The sequence below is a fragment of the Rattus norvegicus genome, chromosome 14, assembly GCF_036323735.1.
Source record: "Rattus norvegicus strain BN/NHsdMcwi chromosome 14, GRCr8, whole genome shotgun sequence".
Taxonomy (NCBI): domain Eukaryota; kingdom Metazoa; phylum Chordata; class Mammalia; order Rodentia; family Muridae; genus Rattus; species Rattus norvegicus.
In genome coordinates, this window is record NC_086032.1 from 101,631,658 (window position 1) to 101,648,307 (window position 16,650).

The 16,650-nt window shown below is 38.8% G+C and overlaps 1 protein-coding gene across 8 annotated transcripts in view; it reads left to right on the plus strand.

The window, feature by feature from the left end:
• Positions 1-16,650, plus strand: part of Usp34 (ubiquitin specific peptidase 34) — a 190,410-nt gene that overhangs the window by 144,548 nt on the left and 29,212 nt on the right. For all 8 annotated transcript variants that reach the window (XM_039092231.2, XM_039092233.2, XM_039092232.2 and 5 more), the window contains 16 exons: positions 1,513-1,591; positions 2,038-2,091; positions 2,198-2,293; positions 4,633-4,697; positions 4,785-4,860; positions 4,953-5,000; positions 5,158-5,223; positions 7,364-7,444; positions 9,497-9,582; positions 10,020-10,188; positions 10,291-10,365; positions 11,893-12,044; positions 15,144-15,192; positions 15,278-15,382; positions 15,461-15,505; positions 16,474-16,578. In XM_039092231.2, coding sequence (XP_038948159.1) covers positions 1,513-1,591; positions 2,038-2,091; positions 2,198-2,293; positions 4,633-4,697; positions 4,785-4,860; positions 4,953-5,000; positions 5,158-5,223; positions 7,364-7,444; positions 9,497-9,582; positions 10,020-10,188; positions 10,291-10,365; positions 11,893-12,044; positions 15,144-15,192; positions 15,278-15,382; positions 15,461-15,505; positions 16,474-16,578 — 1,351 coding nt within the window. The remainder of the gene's footprint in view (positions 1-1,512; positions 1,592-2,037; positions 2,092-2,197; positions 2,294-4,632; positions 4,698-4,784; positions 4,861-4,952; positions 5,001-5,157; positions 5,224-7,363; positions 7,445-9,496; positions 9,583-10,019; positions 10,189-10,290; positions 10,366-11,892; positions 12,045-15,143; positions 15,193-15,277; positions 15,383-15,460; positions 15,506-16,473; positions 16,579-16,650) is intronic.

Here is a 16,650-nt window from a genome sequence, read left to right on the forward strand (position 1 = left end):
TTTTATTAACAGTCTTAGGAAATCCATAGGCAAAATTGTACCCTCCAAATCTTGTTCACTCTTTCAGACACTGTTTACTGAATGCCATCTATCTAGTGGTTACAGAGTGTTCTGTATGCTATGTAAAAGTTACCTGCATCTCCTCTGTTTGTTCTCTTTACCTTACTCCTTCCACATGTTGTTTTGTTGGGATTTTTTTTTTTGTTGGTTTTTTTTGCTGTTGTTGTTGTTTTTTGTTTTTTTCCGGAGCTGGGGACCGAACCCAGGGCCTTTTGCTTGCTAGGCAAGTGCTCTACCACTGAGCTAAATCCCCAACCCCCCCCCCCCCTTTTTTTTTTTAAAATCAAGTAAGGGTCAGTCACTTGATGACTGACCTTTTCTGGTCTTTAGATGTTTCTAGGAAGTGCCCTGTGTACAGATCTGTGTGTGTGATCAGGCCTTCGTCTGATTGTTGGAAAGGCTGCTTTGGACAAAACACACGGCTGCTCAGTGATCTCCACGAAATTTCCAGAATAATTACATTCAGCTCTTGGTCTGATTTTTTAGTCATTGCTAAAATGTCCCTTTTCAGAAACACATGCTCCCTACTTCTCCTTCCAGCCCCTCCCATCCATGCTTTTTATCTACTTAGACATGTTTGTGAGAGGGTTCAACTGCTCTGCTCAGATATGTTAAATGATGTCTATATCTGATCACATTGTTTAATCTTTCCTAGTTACTTGTATGTTTGATATTTAAGCACACCTTTATTTTTGGTAATGTCCAATAATTATTGAATCTGTCAGATTGCATGAGTGTGTGTACCCTAGGGATGGATTCCATTGTCTCACCGTGAGGCAAAAGTCTCCAAATCAGACGTCGTAGATTTTATTTTTCTTTTTTTTTTTAAATTGAATTTTATGTATTTATATTTCAAATGTTAGCCCCTTTCATGGTTTTCACTCTAGAACCTCCCCTCTCCCCCTGCTTCTATGAGGGAGCTCCCTGACCACCCACTCCTACTTCACTACCCTGGGGAATCTCTACACTGGGGAATTGAGCCTTCACAGGACCAAGGGCTTCTCCCTCCTACTGATGCCAGACAATGCCATCCTCTGCTACTTACGTGGCTGGAGCCATAGGTTCATCCCTGTGTACTCTTTCGTTGGTGATTTAGTCCCTGGGAGCTCTGGGTTAGACAAGGGCCCTGGTTGGGGGAGGGGGCCACCCATTCATCTCCAGATTTTTAACCCAGAATGGCTCCTGTTTAAAGGAAATCTGGAGACAAAGTGTAGAGCAGAGACTGAAGGAAAGGCCATCCAGAGACGTGTTAGATTTTTAAGGTGATTTTGGTTCTTAAAAATTACACTCCCGATTTCTAGGTTAGTGTTATAAAAACAAGAATCTATTGGAATCTACCTCATCAAATAATTTGACTGATAACCTAAGTCTTTCTTTTTAAATAATACAGTCTGCGTATGTACGTGGCTATCCAGTACACACACATTTGTCAGTGCATCTGCTCTGTTGTAGGTACCTTTTTAACGATGCTGAGGTAAAGCCTTTTGATTCTGCTCAGCTTGCCTCTGAATGCTTTGGTGGCGAGATGACGGTAAGTTTGATTTAGAAATGTAAGTAGTTTATGACTTCCTAGTTAATTATAAGATTTAGCATCATACTCACTTACATCTGTTGTTAATTCAATCCAAGATTTGTTATGTGTTTGATGTATATGCTAGGCAGTAAGAAATGTTTAAAAGTGTTATTTCTACCCTAAACATAGATAGAAGAAGAAAGCCAGATGAAAAAATTAAATCGTAAGATAGAAATCAAATTATAGAGGTAGAATGATTATGATTAAACGTGCTGGTTATTCAAAATGTCCATGTGTGCACATGCGCTCCTGAGTCTCAAATGGGCCTCCCACTGAAGTAAGCTCTGTGCACACGTGTATAGGATTTCTATGAACCTACTGCAGTTTCCATGTTGTTTCCAAGGTTACTTTGAAGTTTCACATGGGTGTTTATGAAATTATGTTTGTACTTTTTTTTGCTGCAGACAAAAACCTATGATTCGGTTACAGATAAATTCATGGATTTCTCCTTTGAAAAGGTGATCATTATTTTCATATCTAATAATTTAACAATGTCCTATATTTTTTAATTTCATTTTTTACTTTGTGAAAAATTAAATCATGTTTTCTCTTTGCTTCATAAAGACACATAGTGCATACATGCTGTTTTACAAACGCATGGAACCAGAAGAAGAAAATGGCAGAGAATACAAATTTGACGTTTCATCAGAGTTACTAGAGGTAAACATTGCTTTTATTTTTAGCAGTAGTTTTAATTACATTAGGTGTTTGTGCAAAAAATACTTGAGTATAAAAGCTAGTAGTGTAACATTAAGATCTGTAACCCCAGTTAGAGTTTAGGATAATTACAAAACAGTATAATGGGACTGGAGAGATGGCTCAGTGGTTAAGAGCACTGACTGCTCTTCCAGAGGTCCTGAGTTCAAATCCCAGCAACCACTTGGTGGCTCACAACCATCTGTAATGGGATCTGATGCCCTCTTCTGGTGTGTCTGAAGGCAGCTACAGTGTACTCATAACAAAAAAGAATAAATAAGTTTAAAAAAAAAAAACAAACCCAGTATAACAATACTGGGCCACAGTAGGTGAGTGGAGTGAGTACGTATGAGGTAGTGAGGCAGTGGCTCAGCAGGGAAGAGTGCTTGCTGCTCTTCCAGAGGCCTGCATGCAGGTCCCAGCACCCACCCTCACCTGGGAGCTCACAACTACCAGTGGCCTCAGAGCCATAGAAAATGACACTTCTATAGTCTAAAAATGCCTGTTTTTAAATGTACACTTAACTTTTGCAGGTACATGCTCACACACACACACACACACACGTCAAATTCTGCTTATTGGTATATTTAATAATTAAAAAAAGATATATTGCTGTAATGTTGAGTGAGTAGAGGAGGAAAATCTGAACAACAAGAGGTTAAACCGAGAAGATTTAAAAGTATAGTATGGAAGTTTAACCTTTTAACATACATCCAGTTAACTTTAAACACAGTATATTGATACATTACCAAAAGGACTGGAAGAGAACCAAGCTGGCCTACTTAGGAAGTAGACTACAAGTATTGACTCTTCTCTAAGACACACTATGCTTAGGTCCATAAGCAGAGGCTAAGAGCCTGGCTCTTACTACATAACTAGAAATGAGAGCATGACTGAAGGTAAGATGTTTGGGAAAGGGCTTTCTTATAAGGTAAGCTTTCTTAGCATGGCAGACGTCCAGTCTAGAAGTACTCAAACTGCGCAGCACTAGGCATTCAGTGACGGAACCTGTAATCTCCCAGCCACCCTGAGGCACAGCCCCGATACAGGCTGGGACAGCACGTAGACATAGTGGAATGCTTTTACTGGAGAATTAAAGCGGTACTGTCAGTTGAGAATAAAGGTGCTCACTAAATGAAATGACCATGGCGGTGTGTGCTGGGAAGGCTAAGTCTGTGTAGAGGACTGCTGTTATTTTAAAGCCAGTTACAGTTAAAGCCAAGTCCTCTTTCAAAAATAAAAATAAAAAAGAAAAGGAAATGTAGAGCTGATGAACATAGCAGTGGCAATATTTCGAACAGAAGTCTGTTAAAATGTAATGAACCTGGGCACATGGTTAGGACACTCAGGGCACCCAGTCCCCAAAGACAAGGCTGGAAGCGTGGAGGGTTTCCTAGGACAGCAGGACAGGACAGTTGCAGCACTGTTTTACTTCAGTTATTAATGCAAGAACCTTGTTCAGTGTCTAATTAAAATCTACCACACAATTTTTATCTTCAAATTTTAAATTCTGTCTTTATCAAATTATAGCATGCCTTACATTTTCTTACATATTTGTTCTTCCGGCATGATTTCTGAGCTTATACTTAAAAATCTTTATAAATAATGTTAAATACTTGTGACCACTGAGATGGACAGACAAATAACAAATTGTAGAAGGGCATGTTGTGGGGCTGAAGCAGTGGCTCAGTGGTTAAGGCACCGCTGTGCCTACAGAGGACCTAGGTTTGGCTCCCAGCTAGTGTTAGCTCATAGCCCTGTCACTCTTGCTCTGACAGTTCCAAGCCTTCCTCTTTCCTCCATAGCAGGAAGTACACTACTGCTACACGTATGTGTACACAGGTATACCCATACACATCAAATAAAAACTTTAAACAAAGGGTAGAGTCAGTAACCGCCTTTCTTTTAAGATTAATGTATTTTTTAAAAATTTCATGTGTGTACTCTGCCTGCATTTGTATGTGTGTACCATATATGTGTCTTGTGCCTGTGGAGGGCAGAAGGTGGCAGTGGCTTCCTGGACCTGGGTTTATGGACGGTTATGAGCCACTGTGTGGGAGTTGAGAACTGAACCAGTTCCTCATAAGAATAACAAGTGTTCTTAATGGTTGAGCCATGTCTCAGAATCTAGGAACTACTTTTATATTAATTATACTTGGAAGAAAAAGTCAACTTGAATTTTAATGCATATTTGTTGGTGTGGTAAATTTGTAAGTTTTTACGATACACCTTTTCTTGTGAAATAAAAATATTGGTAAAATATATTAAACTGCATTCTGATAAATGCAATTTTTTTCCTCCAGTGGATTTGGCATGATAACATGCAATTTTTACAAGACAAAAACATTTTCGAACACACTTATTTTGGGTAAGTTTGGGTAAATTTAGTCTTCTTTTTGTTTTCTTCTAAAGAAAGACTTCTGTAAGAATTTAATTAACTCTTTTTAAATTCCAGGTTTATGTGGCAGCTGTGTAGTTGTATTCCTAGCACATTACCAGACCCTAAAGCTGTGTCGCTGATGACAGCGAAGGTGATGACTGGCTCACATGGCTTTGTCAGATTTATTGCTATGCAATAATTGAGCCTTTCATTGCTTAACTGCTTGTTTGTTTTTCTTAACAGCTAAGCACTTCCTTTGTTTTAGAGACATTCATTCATTCAAAAGAAAAGGTATGTGTATATCCCCCCCCCCCCCCCCCCGCAGATTTTTGTGCCTGTCATCGTCATCATCATCATCATCACCATCATCAACATCATTTTAATTATGTTTTGGTGTTTGTTATCATTGGCATAAAATCCGTATCTTGACTATTTTTTCCTTTTTAAGCCAACAATGCTTCAGTGGATTGAGCTGCTGACCAAACAGTTTAACAACAGTCAAGCAGCCTGTGAGGTAAGATGACAGCCAACATTGCACAGCTCAAAATTCTCTAACTTGAACGTTGTTTGTTTGTTTGTTTTTAATTAGATAAAGCAAAAAAATTGTTTTCGGGCTGGAGAGACGGCTCAGTGGTTAAGAGCACTGACTGCTCTTCCAGAGGTCCTGAGTTCAAATCCCAGCAACCACATGGTGACTCACGACCATCTGTAATGGGATCTGATGACCTTTTCTGGTGTGCATGAAGACAGCTACAGTGTACTCATTAAAAAAAAAAAATCTTTTTAAAAAATTGTTTTTATCTGTTAAGAGTCTCATGTATGTTGTTCTTAATATTTGATCACTTAGACAGTTATACTTCAAATCTATTACACAGATTAAGTTTATAATCAGTTCATTTTCATAGTCTTTCATAGTGTTATAGAAGTATAAAAATTTCAGTTTTGGGGTTGGGAATTTAGCTCAGTGGTAGAGCACTTGCCTAGCAAGCGCAAGGCCCTGGGTTCGGTCCCCAGCTCCGAAAAAAAAAAAAATCAGTTTCAGTGTGATCCTGCAGAATTGTAATCCCTGCTCACAGGTGGGAGGAAACAGAATAATCATGAGTCGAGGCCAGTGTGGGATGGAGATGGATGGAGGGGTGTGTGTGTGTGTGTGTGTGTGTGTGTGTGTGTGTGTGTGTGGAGACAGAGTGATAATGCGAGAGTTATAGTTCAAGGTTAGCCGGCGTTATGTAGTAAGACCTTGCATGAAGGTCAGTGACAGTCCACATCATTCTTGGACTTCCTCCCCCTTTTCACAGAGAGGTGTCTTTCTCTGCCCCTCAGTCCTTCAGTATGGGGTTACAGGCCTGCACCTCCACACTCAGCTCTTAACTAATTTTTACTTTCATATTAAGTAATACATCGAGAACCTAGCAAGATGCCTAGCAGTACTTGGTTCCCAAGCCTCAAGGCCTGAATTCAATCCCTGGAGACCATTTAATGATGGGAGGAGTGAGTTTTCTCCTGAGCCCATCTGACTCCCACATGTATGCACACACATATGTACCATACACATATACATGCAGAATGGTAATACACACCAATTTTTTTAAAAGCCTCATATATATCCTGGTAGATGGATTCTTGCCCACTTTTAATCTCCCCGTTAGAAGGGAAGTGTGTCCCTAGGTAATTTACTGTAGATAGCGACAACTCTGTAGATAGCGACAACCTGTCCTAATGCAGTCACTGATCGCAGACAGAAGTATAGTTCTTCCCAGGAATGAGGACTCTTTCACACATGGAAAATGGTGGCATAGCTGCTAAAAGATGAAATTAAGTTGAAGAGTTTTCTTCCTTATATCCTGTAATTTTAGCAGGTAGCACTGTTAAAAAACCTGTTCCTTCGAAATTGCATTAAGTTTTTAAGTAACATGGGGAAAAGTCAAAGTGAAATGTTGCTTTGCCTGCTACACAGCTTCCACAGAGAGTAATTTCAGTACCTAAGCTCTCTCTGACACCTTCTGTCAGAGATATGCTTACACAGCATTCTCAGAAATAGCATATATTTTGGTTTGGTTTGGTTTTGGTTTTGGTTTTGACCAAACAGGTTTCTCTGTGTAATCCTGGCTATCTTTGAATTATGTCTATCAGTAGATCAGGGTGGTCTTGAGCTCAGAGATATATCTGCCTGCCTCTGCTTCTCAAGTGCTGGGATTAAAGGTGTAAGCTTCATATTTTTAATAATAAATACTCAGTATGTATGTTGAACAGAGGAGAACTTTACAAATCTGTAACAAGTGAAGTTAAGCAGTCGTGTGTGTTCAGTAAGCACAGAGGTTGGTGTCCTCCGCCAACAGTGGTTTTCACTAGGGTTGAATTAGTGTTTGGACAAGGTCTACATTTGCATTTCTCTTAAGTCTCTCTATATTGTCACAGCTCCTTCTGTCCCCATGACACTCTGTCCTGCCTAGTACCTCACACTGTGTCTGTACAGTGATGGAGTGACGTCTCTGGAGCCCTATGATAAAGGCTTAAGGCTTCATAACAGTTATACAGGTCATCTTAGGAGCTAAACTAATGGAAACATCAAGTAAATATTTTTATTTGTGATTTGTCTTCTTTAACTTAACAAGTATTGTTTGAGTATTAAATCACGTTCTATTTTCTTACAGTGGTTTTTAGACCGCATGGCTGATGATGACTGGTGGCCAATGCAGATACTAATTAAGTGTCCCAATCAAATTGTGAGACAGGTAAGGAAGGATCTTTAAAAAGAGAAGTAACTTTCAGTTCATTGTAAATTGGTCTATACATGGCATTGAAAATAATTTGTAAAGCTCTGTCTCCTACCATAAAAGTCATTTGCTTTTTTTTTCCCCCCAGCTCCTTTAATACCAAGTGCCACTAGGAAGTGACAGGAGCTCTTCCCTTTGTATGATAGGTCCAGCCTTTATTGCCAGTCCCTTTCCTGTCCTTACAGAGTCTGCCCTGAGTATTGTGGTAGAACACTACATGTATAGGGAAAATTCATTCTTGTGCCAAATGGATCCGCTTGTTTCCCTTAAATCATTAGAAAAGTTACCAGTGAATGTTCAAGCATTGTTTTAAAGTCGTGTTTCATATATCAAAAACTTAATCTGAGGTAGAGAGATGGCTCAGTGGTTAAGAGCACTGACTATTCTTCCAGAGGACCTGAGTTCAATTCCCAGCAACCACATGGTGGCTCACAACCATCTGTAAAGGGATTTGATGCCCTCTTCTGGTGTGTGTGAGTACAGTGACAGTGTATTCATACAAATAAAACAAATCTTTATAAAAAACCTTTATCTGCATTTTGCCACTTACCAACTGTTATTGAAGGACAGTTTTTTGTTGGGAACATTATCATTATTTACATAGATACACTTTTCTAAATGACCTATAGCACATAGTCCTAAGAGAAGTCTTATTTAAAAGTTACCCAAATCTGAGTGTAAATGTTGATATCTTTTTTTATAGTACATTCAGAATATCAGTAGCCACTGTGTAACCTTAGGACATGTGTTCCCTCCCAGGGAATCCCTAGTAGCTTCTCTAAGCTGCCTCTCAGCTGCCCCTCTGCTCGTCATCTCTGTGGTTGCTCTGCTCTCTGCATTCTTACAGGGTTATGGTGAGCTCTTCCGTGAGTGGCTGCTTTGACTTAATCCTTTTAAGATTTGTCCATGTTAAAATGTGTCTCTGGAATTGGGTTTGGTGGCTTATGCCTATAATCCCAACATTCAGGAGGGTTTAGGAAGATCACCATGTGTTTGAGAGCAGCTTGGGCTAAAACAATGAGACCTGTTCTTTTTTTTTTTTTTTTTTTTTTTAATTCTTTTTTTTTTTTCCCCTCCCCCCAGAGCTGAGGACCAAACCCAGGGCCTTGCGCTTGCTAGGCAAGCGCTCTACCACTCAGCTAAATCCCCAACCCCGTGAGACCTGTTCTTAACAAACAGGAAAAAGTAAAAAAAACCCTATCCGTACTTCATCCCCCCACCCCCCAGCCTCATTTCCCATTGAAGGGTTAAAATATTTTATCTGTTCATTAGTTGAACATTTGAGATTTCTGCTTTTCACTTATTTTGTTGAAGCAGAGTCTGACTGTATAACTACCTGTCCTGGAACTCACTAGGTAGATAATCAGCCTCGTTTGGAACTTGCACCAGTCCTCCTGTCTCAGAATACAGAATATCAGTGTTGGAGGGTGTGGCCCTCCATACAACTGTATTCCTACTTTCTGGCTGCTTTGAAAGCAGATAAAGCCATCTGCCTGTAAGATTTTATTTTGATCTGTTTATTTTGATTTTGTTTTGGTATATATTTAAAAGTGGAATTTGGTATATACTTCAAACAGGTTATACATAGTCATTCTTGTATTTAATTAACATTTTCCATCCTGTGAGAGTCTACAGCACCACATTTCTCTAAATGGATATGTGTGGGCTTCAGTTTCACTGCATCTTTTCCAACACACATGCACCAGCAGAGGAGGGTCCGAAAGAGTCTGAATCTATGTTCCTGAGTCCAGTAGTCTGAGTGTCCCCTCTTAGCATCCGTAAAGCTGAATTCCTAAAGATAATTTTCTGGGCTGGGGATTATACTTGGGACTTTGGTGCATTCTGAAGTCCACGGCACTATCAAGCTGTGTCCCTGACTGACTTTTCTGTTGGGTCTCCCTCCACTTGAAGACATCACAGAGGTGCCTCAAGCAGGTGGCGCTCGTGCTCCCCTTCCTGTGGGTGTGGGCCAGCTATGTCTGCCCCCTAATGTGAGCTTCTCCTTTAAAGATGTTCCAGCGCTTATGCATCCATGTGATCCAGAGGCTGAGACCCGTGCATGCGCATCTCTATCTACAGCCAGGGATGGAGGACGGGTAAGAGGCCCGCACAACCAAGGCTTTTGAGGGGACTTCAGGAGATACTGGAATATAAAAAGTTGTCTCAAGAAAGGAAGACTAGTTTTGAAGTTTTAACTAAATGCATCTTTAAGATTTTGAGCCAACTAAACAACTTTTTGTTTGTATTGATTTAGTTCCTGTAATGAGAGAATAACTATGTGCATTATTTAAGTTGGTATTTGCTTCAAAAAATTAAAGGATTGGGTTTTAACAGTTGTTCCCCTAGTAGCTGCCACACACCTTTGATCTCAGGCCATCCAGGCCCACACAGCCAACCTTGTCTCAACAAACAAAACAAAACAAAACAAAACAAAAAAAAACAAAACAAAGACCAAAAGAGTAGTTTTCATCCTAGATAGTATCTGTCTGCAGATGTGTTGTGTTCTCTGAGGTTTGTTTGTTTTCATTTCCAGGTCTGATGATATGGATGCCTCAGTAGAAGACATTGGAGGTCGCTCATGTGTCACTCGATTTGTCAGAACTCTGTTGCTAATTATGGAGCACGGTGTGAAACCTCACAGCAAACATCTCACCGAGTATTTCGCTTTCCTTTATGAGTTTGCCAAAATGGGTGAAGAAGAGGTAAAGCTAGTTCTTGTTTGATTGGTTTTTGTTTTGAATTATATACCCTTTTAACATTTTCAGTTTGTTTTTTATGTAAAATTTTAAATTGCTTGTTTCTAGAGCCAGTTTCTACTTTCATTGCAAGCCATATCTACAATGGTCCATTTCTATATGGGAACCAAAGGACCTGAAAATGTAAGTTCACTTTTGTTATGTATCATTCAGCAACCTTGCTTTTTATAGTTCACATCATGTCGGATCCTGACCAATCCCGGGAACCTTTAAAGTCTTTGTCTTTTTGTATTTGGAAACAGTAAGGGCCCTAGATTTATTGGCCTTGCTACTGCTTTTATAGTGCATGTACCATACCGAGTAGTAAAACAAGTTGACTGTTAAGTTTTTCATTGTAAGTCTGAAACAAAGCAGACTGCTTTCATCCTAGTCGCCACAGCTTAACTACAGAGTCTTTGAAGTAATGTGTTGTTTTGATTTGTGGGTTTGATTGTCATATTTTTAAGTTCTTACTGTTTGGTTTTTTAGAGTCTTCTGAAAGTTTATATAGCTAGTAAATTTAATAATATAGTAATTTATAGATGAATTTTGTATTGTCTGTGACAACTACATTGGATTTCATGACCCGTGTGCAGCATCTCATTCAAGCCTGCTCACATCCTTAAGAGAGAAGCACAGTTTTTATGTTTGTAATACAGACATAAAATGAGGCAGCTGAAACTTAGAGAAGTTCTCTTGTCTTAGATCACGGTAAGTCAGATTGCTGATTGCAAAGTCTCTTTCAGAACCACGATGCTGTCTCCTAAAGGACAGCAGTTGGTTTAGCCTTAAGTCCAGCCTTTGTGGCTGTGGCGTTGACAGCAGGGGCAGCTGTGGCTGCTTTTCTCTTTCTTTGATGGAGACAGAATCTCGTTATGTAGCCTTGACTAAACTCAGACTTAATAACCTCCTGCTTTGACCAACTGAATACCACCATTCCTAACAAGAACCCATATGAGTATCTCTTGAAAGAACTACTACTTAGATTATCTAGAAACTACAAATTAAGATGTGTTTTGTAATGTGACTGACATTTTTACTCCCAGGAAATACTATTTTATCATAATTTTTTATCCCAATTAATTATCCATAGAGCTTGATTCCAATAAAACAAAAGTTATTAAAGGGTTTGTCTTAGTTATGGTTTTCCTGCTGCAAACAGACACCATGACCAAGACAACTCTGATAAGGACATTTCATTGGGGCTGACTTACAGGTTCAGAGGTTCAGTCCATTATCAAGGCGGGAACGTGGCAGCATCTAGGCAGGCATGGTGCTGGATGAACAGAGAGTCCTATATCTTCATCTTTAGGATACTAGGAGAAGACTGGTCCCAGGCAGTTAGGCAAGGGTCTTAACGCCCACACCCATAGCAAGCCCACACCTCCAAATAGTGCCACTGCCTGGGCTAAGCATATATAGCCCATCCCAGCGTCTGTCTAAGATGAATACTTTTGAGAACTGTTGCTTTGTGTAGTTCCTTCAGCTTACCTAAATTTAACTGTCCAGTTGTCATTCATGCTGTATCAGGGTAGGGTCTGACCTTTGAATGATTTTACCTGGTACATGCTCCTGCTGTGCTTTTCCAATAGTTATACTAAAACAAGTCAGCTGTTTTCAATATGCTATTAAAACTAATCACATATTAAAATTCAATTTTGTTCTGCTTAGCCTCAAGTTGAAGTCTTGTCAGAGGAAGAAGGGGAAGAAGAGGAGGAAGAAGAAGACATCCTCTCTCTGGCAGAAGAAAAGTACAGACCCGCTGCCCTTGAAAAGATGATAGCTTTAGTTGCTCTTTTGGTTGAACAGTCTCGCTCAGAAAGGTGAAATGTTTCAACATTCAAAATGCTTACAGCGTGCTTGGCTTTATTTTTTATACATAATTGTTCTATCACTATTCAGTTTTTATTACATAAATCTTTTAAAATAATAATATCACTTCAACTCTTGTGGCTCACGAATTTCAGTCCTTTCTATCTAACCCGTCTGAGTTGTGCTAGAAGTGGTTATTGAAGAAGTCTAAGTAAAGTGTCTGACAAAATTAAATGGACATTCATTATTTACCCCAGCAATTATGCTTCCAGGGATCTGCCCCAAGACAGAAAGATATTTTTGGAGAGGTAATTATTAAAATACCATTTCTAGTATGCAAAAGTCAGAGACAGCCAAGTGCACTTCAGAAGGGGACCTAGTCATTGACAAATTAAGAAATCCATTCAGTCCCCAGTAGTTGTCTGTCTGCCTGTTTGTTTGTTTGTTTGGGTTTTTTTTAATGAAATGTGTAATTCATCTGTGTTACATACAGAAATCTTTATTATACACACACATCCTCTCTTTTCCTCTCTTCCTTTCAAAAGACAAGTAGAGAAGATTGTATATATTTGCTAATTTTAGGAAAAGGAAAATTAAGAAAGAGAATGTATGTGTATATAGCAGTCCTCGTTCCTGCATTTCCTGTTTAACAGTCACAGACTTGCTCAGTTTATCTGTAAAGCTAAAAATTCAATACCGAGGAGCTTTCAGTGTGATCCACAGACACATATGTATTCAGAGTGTGAAAAATTGAAGTTTCCCGGCACACGCTTTCCCAGCTAACGGCTAAGGTCAAACAAGGCAGTGACCTGCTGTCTTGTGTTGCTTTTCATGTTGTAAACAAATGTACCTTTTATGATGTATGCCACATTTAAAAAATACTTGTGCTTTTCCTTTGGTTATGTCACTGTTTAAATGGTTCCTAAGAATAGTGCTGAAGTGTTGTTTAGTGTCCTGAGCTTAACAAAGGCTGTGCTGTGCCTCGGTGGGAATGAGTTTAGTAGACACGTTTCATTCAGGCATGAGCTCCAATGCTGTTTGGCTGTAAGTTCAATTTCACCTAATTAATCATACATATTAACTGAGGTGTCATTAAACAGAAACACCTGTAAAATATGGTAATGTATTATTACTCAGCTGATAAATATGTGTGAACATGTCCACAGGGACCTAGGTCTGTGTTTTGTTTCCATAGCATGATGATTTGGTTTTTGGTAATTCATTGTACCATTTTATAGAACATGACTACTCAATTATCAAGAATTAGCTATAAATCAAATCATCAGTTAATAATATGGTTTTGAGAGAAAACACGGTCGAAGGCATAGAAATGGAAGCTTGACAAAACCAAATGTTTTTGTTTTGTGGCTTTAGTTTTTGAATCGTGTAAATGTTTTGTATAATTATAAGTAAGCACATCAGAAGCAGTGTTTGGAGGTCAAAGTCGGGGTGATATAGCCCCTGCAGAGGAGGTAAAGAACATGTCCACTGTCAGTTCCCAACAGGTTGTACGCAGAGGACAAGAAGGAATTGCAAAGTTATTTTAAGCTGTCTTGATAATCGTGTTGTTACTAATATAATTAGAATTATTCTGGAAGTATTCTGTGTCCAGGCAGTGGGCAACAAGTGAGTGAGATTCTTTGGAATGCATTTATTTATTTATTTATCTATCTATCTATCTATTTATCTATTTATTTATGAGAAGCACGGAGACTAAACAGACTATTCTGGGGTTGATGTTTAAAGGACTCAACAATATACTTTAGGAGTTTCTGTTGCTTTTATGTTGAACAAGGTACACATCAAAAGTAAGAATAACTGTGCTGGAATGTAAACACATCAAGATGCTTACATTGATAATCTCAGAATGGTACCAGAAAAGACAACTTGAAAAACTTGTTGGCAACGTTTGAAATATACTGAGAAATGAAACCTTTGTTTGGAAATGGTGTAAAGTATATGTTTATCTTACTGCAAGAAATAAACGTCCATGTCAACTGAGTGGCGAATGAGGGGAAGTTCATCGATACAGATGTTTCAACTTAACACATGAGCAAGGAGTGTTGGAATTAGAAAACCACTGTTTTGTGACCCTAAGTGAAATAATGCTTCCAAGGTCATCTCTGGTGGAACCCCTTCTTTATGTGTCTCCCCGAGGAAAGTCTACATCACAGCCTACAAATATCCTTGATTAAAAAGTGAAGCCTAGATCTCATCAAGTCTTTAGATATGCCTACTGTTTTACAGGAACTGAGCAGTGTGCTTAGACACCACCATCAGGACTGACTCATTTAGCAAGACACAATACGGGATTGCTACAGGACAAACACACTGCTTTCTTCACAGGGTAGATTGCAGGAGGCTCCAGGGGAGACCGTAGATGAAACATTTTAAAGACATCGAAGGAAGGCCATTGTAGCCAAAGACTTTCATTCACATCCAGATGGGAACAAAACAAGTACAAAGTTTTTAGACACTTTAGGAAATGAGTTCACTGATGACATAAGAGAGAAAGGCCGGCTGCCTTACTTTAGGTGTGAATAGTGGTACTGTGGTTTTGATTTTGACATTTTCCTGAGATAATGTACTGAGATTTATGGATTAAATGATAAAAAAAACGCAGACGTGGAATTTGCCTCAGAATTGCGTATTGAGTGACTGGTGGTAAATGTGGAGCAGGATTGGCTGTGCTTCGGGTAAATTTGAACTTGAATGATGGCTTCTCGACACTCTCCTGTTTTTTAAAAACCTAAACTTTTATAGAAGTTAAACATATTTTCTTTAACTTATACAGTAAAACCAATATTTCTTAGAATTTCAGAAAAATAGCTGTCAAAATAAAATTAGACCCATTTTAACATTTTAATTGATTTAGTGAAATGGAAGTTCGGCAGTAGTCTTGGATGCTCCATGTTCCGATCTTGCCAAGTTGCCTGAGATGCTTAACAAGCAAATCTAGCCATCCCCCCATCCCCCCCCCCCCCCCAGATTTTATGGTGGCAGTTGATATGGGTATAATAGACTTGACAGGTTTCATGCATGTCATGCTGTTAATAGCTAAAAGCTAGTACACATGGGAAAGATTTATTTCCACTAATATTTTCTTTTAGGCATTTGACATTGTCACAGACTGACATGGCTGCACTAACAGGAGGAAAGGTAACCCCTTTACTAGTAGTAAACAATTCAACCATTTTAAAAACAATATAGTAGTTCTTAAACGAACAACTTGTGTTTTTAACAGGGATTTCCCTTCTTATTTCAACATATCCGTGACGGCATCAATATAAGACAAACTTGTAATCTCATTTTTAGCCTGTGTCGGTACAACAATCGACTTGCAGAACATGTAAGTACTGAAAGGAATCGTCAACTTTTTTGATAATTTTAAAAATAATATTCTAAAATCCAACTTTTCCTGTTTCAGATTGTATCTATGCTTTTCACTTCAATAGCAAAGTTGACACCTGAGGTATGTAAGGGTTTGGTAATGGGTATAAATTTGAACTAACAGTTAATTCCCCTTTTATTGCAAATACAGTTTTCCAACTACATGTGAATATATACATGTAAATTCTATATACCAGAGTGCTGCTTCTATGCCAAACTTCAAGGTTGTTTGGTTAAAGCTAATTTCACAAACTATCCAGAACTTGGTGTATGTAGAGAGTAAATGGAAGATGGAGAACAGTGTCCTGAGCGTCTGTATTAGATAGAAACCATCTAGCAATCCCAGGACTCTGGAGGCAGACCAAGGCCAGTCTGGTCTTCATAGTGAGTTTCAGGACAGCTTGGGCTACGTAGAGAGACACTATTTCATCTTCCATCCCAAAGAAAGAAAAGGTCATTTTCCCAAAAAGAGAAGCGTTTAAGTTTTTTAGTACATGTTAAAAAAACATCAAAGTAAGTGATTTCCTGAGGATCAGAAATTGCAAAAGAAATAATACAAGGTTTTCAATAAAGCATACTTGTTTCATTGCCAAAATTTACTGAAATTTCTTTCTATTAGACAGGAAAAATGAATTCCAGAGATTGAACTGTAGCGAAAAACATACTTCTGTACTTGAAAAATGCTATGGCAATGGATTTAAGTATTTTTATTACAAAACAAGACAAATATATAACCCGTGTTAATTAGCTCTATTTAGCCATGATGCACAGAGAGAGTTTCAAAGTATAATGAACATTCACTTGTCAATTTATAAACAAATAACAGCCTTGAATGACTTCTTTGCTAAGTACATTTGACATCCAGAGATACATGTTCAATGTTGCTTCTGTGTAATTGGTCGTATGTTCTAACTGCTCGACATTTTATGGTCATTCAAGTCCATAGGTAGGATTGCCAGCCGTTTGAGCCCTGCCAGCTCAGATAGAAATCAGAGCAGATGTAAATGAGGCTCATAGGTGTGTCTCAGTAAAGACATGTGTGTTTTACAGGCAGCCAATCCTTTCTTTAAACTGCTGACCATGCTGATGGAGTTTGCTGGTGGGCCCCCAGGAACGCCCCCCTTTGCATCTTACATTCTGCAGAGGATTTGGGAGGTAAGTCCATGTTTCCAGTCTTCCTCGGATTCACCTTTGTTTGTTTGTTTCTTTTTTCTTTCAATTTGTTCT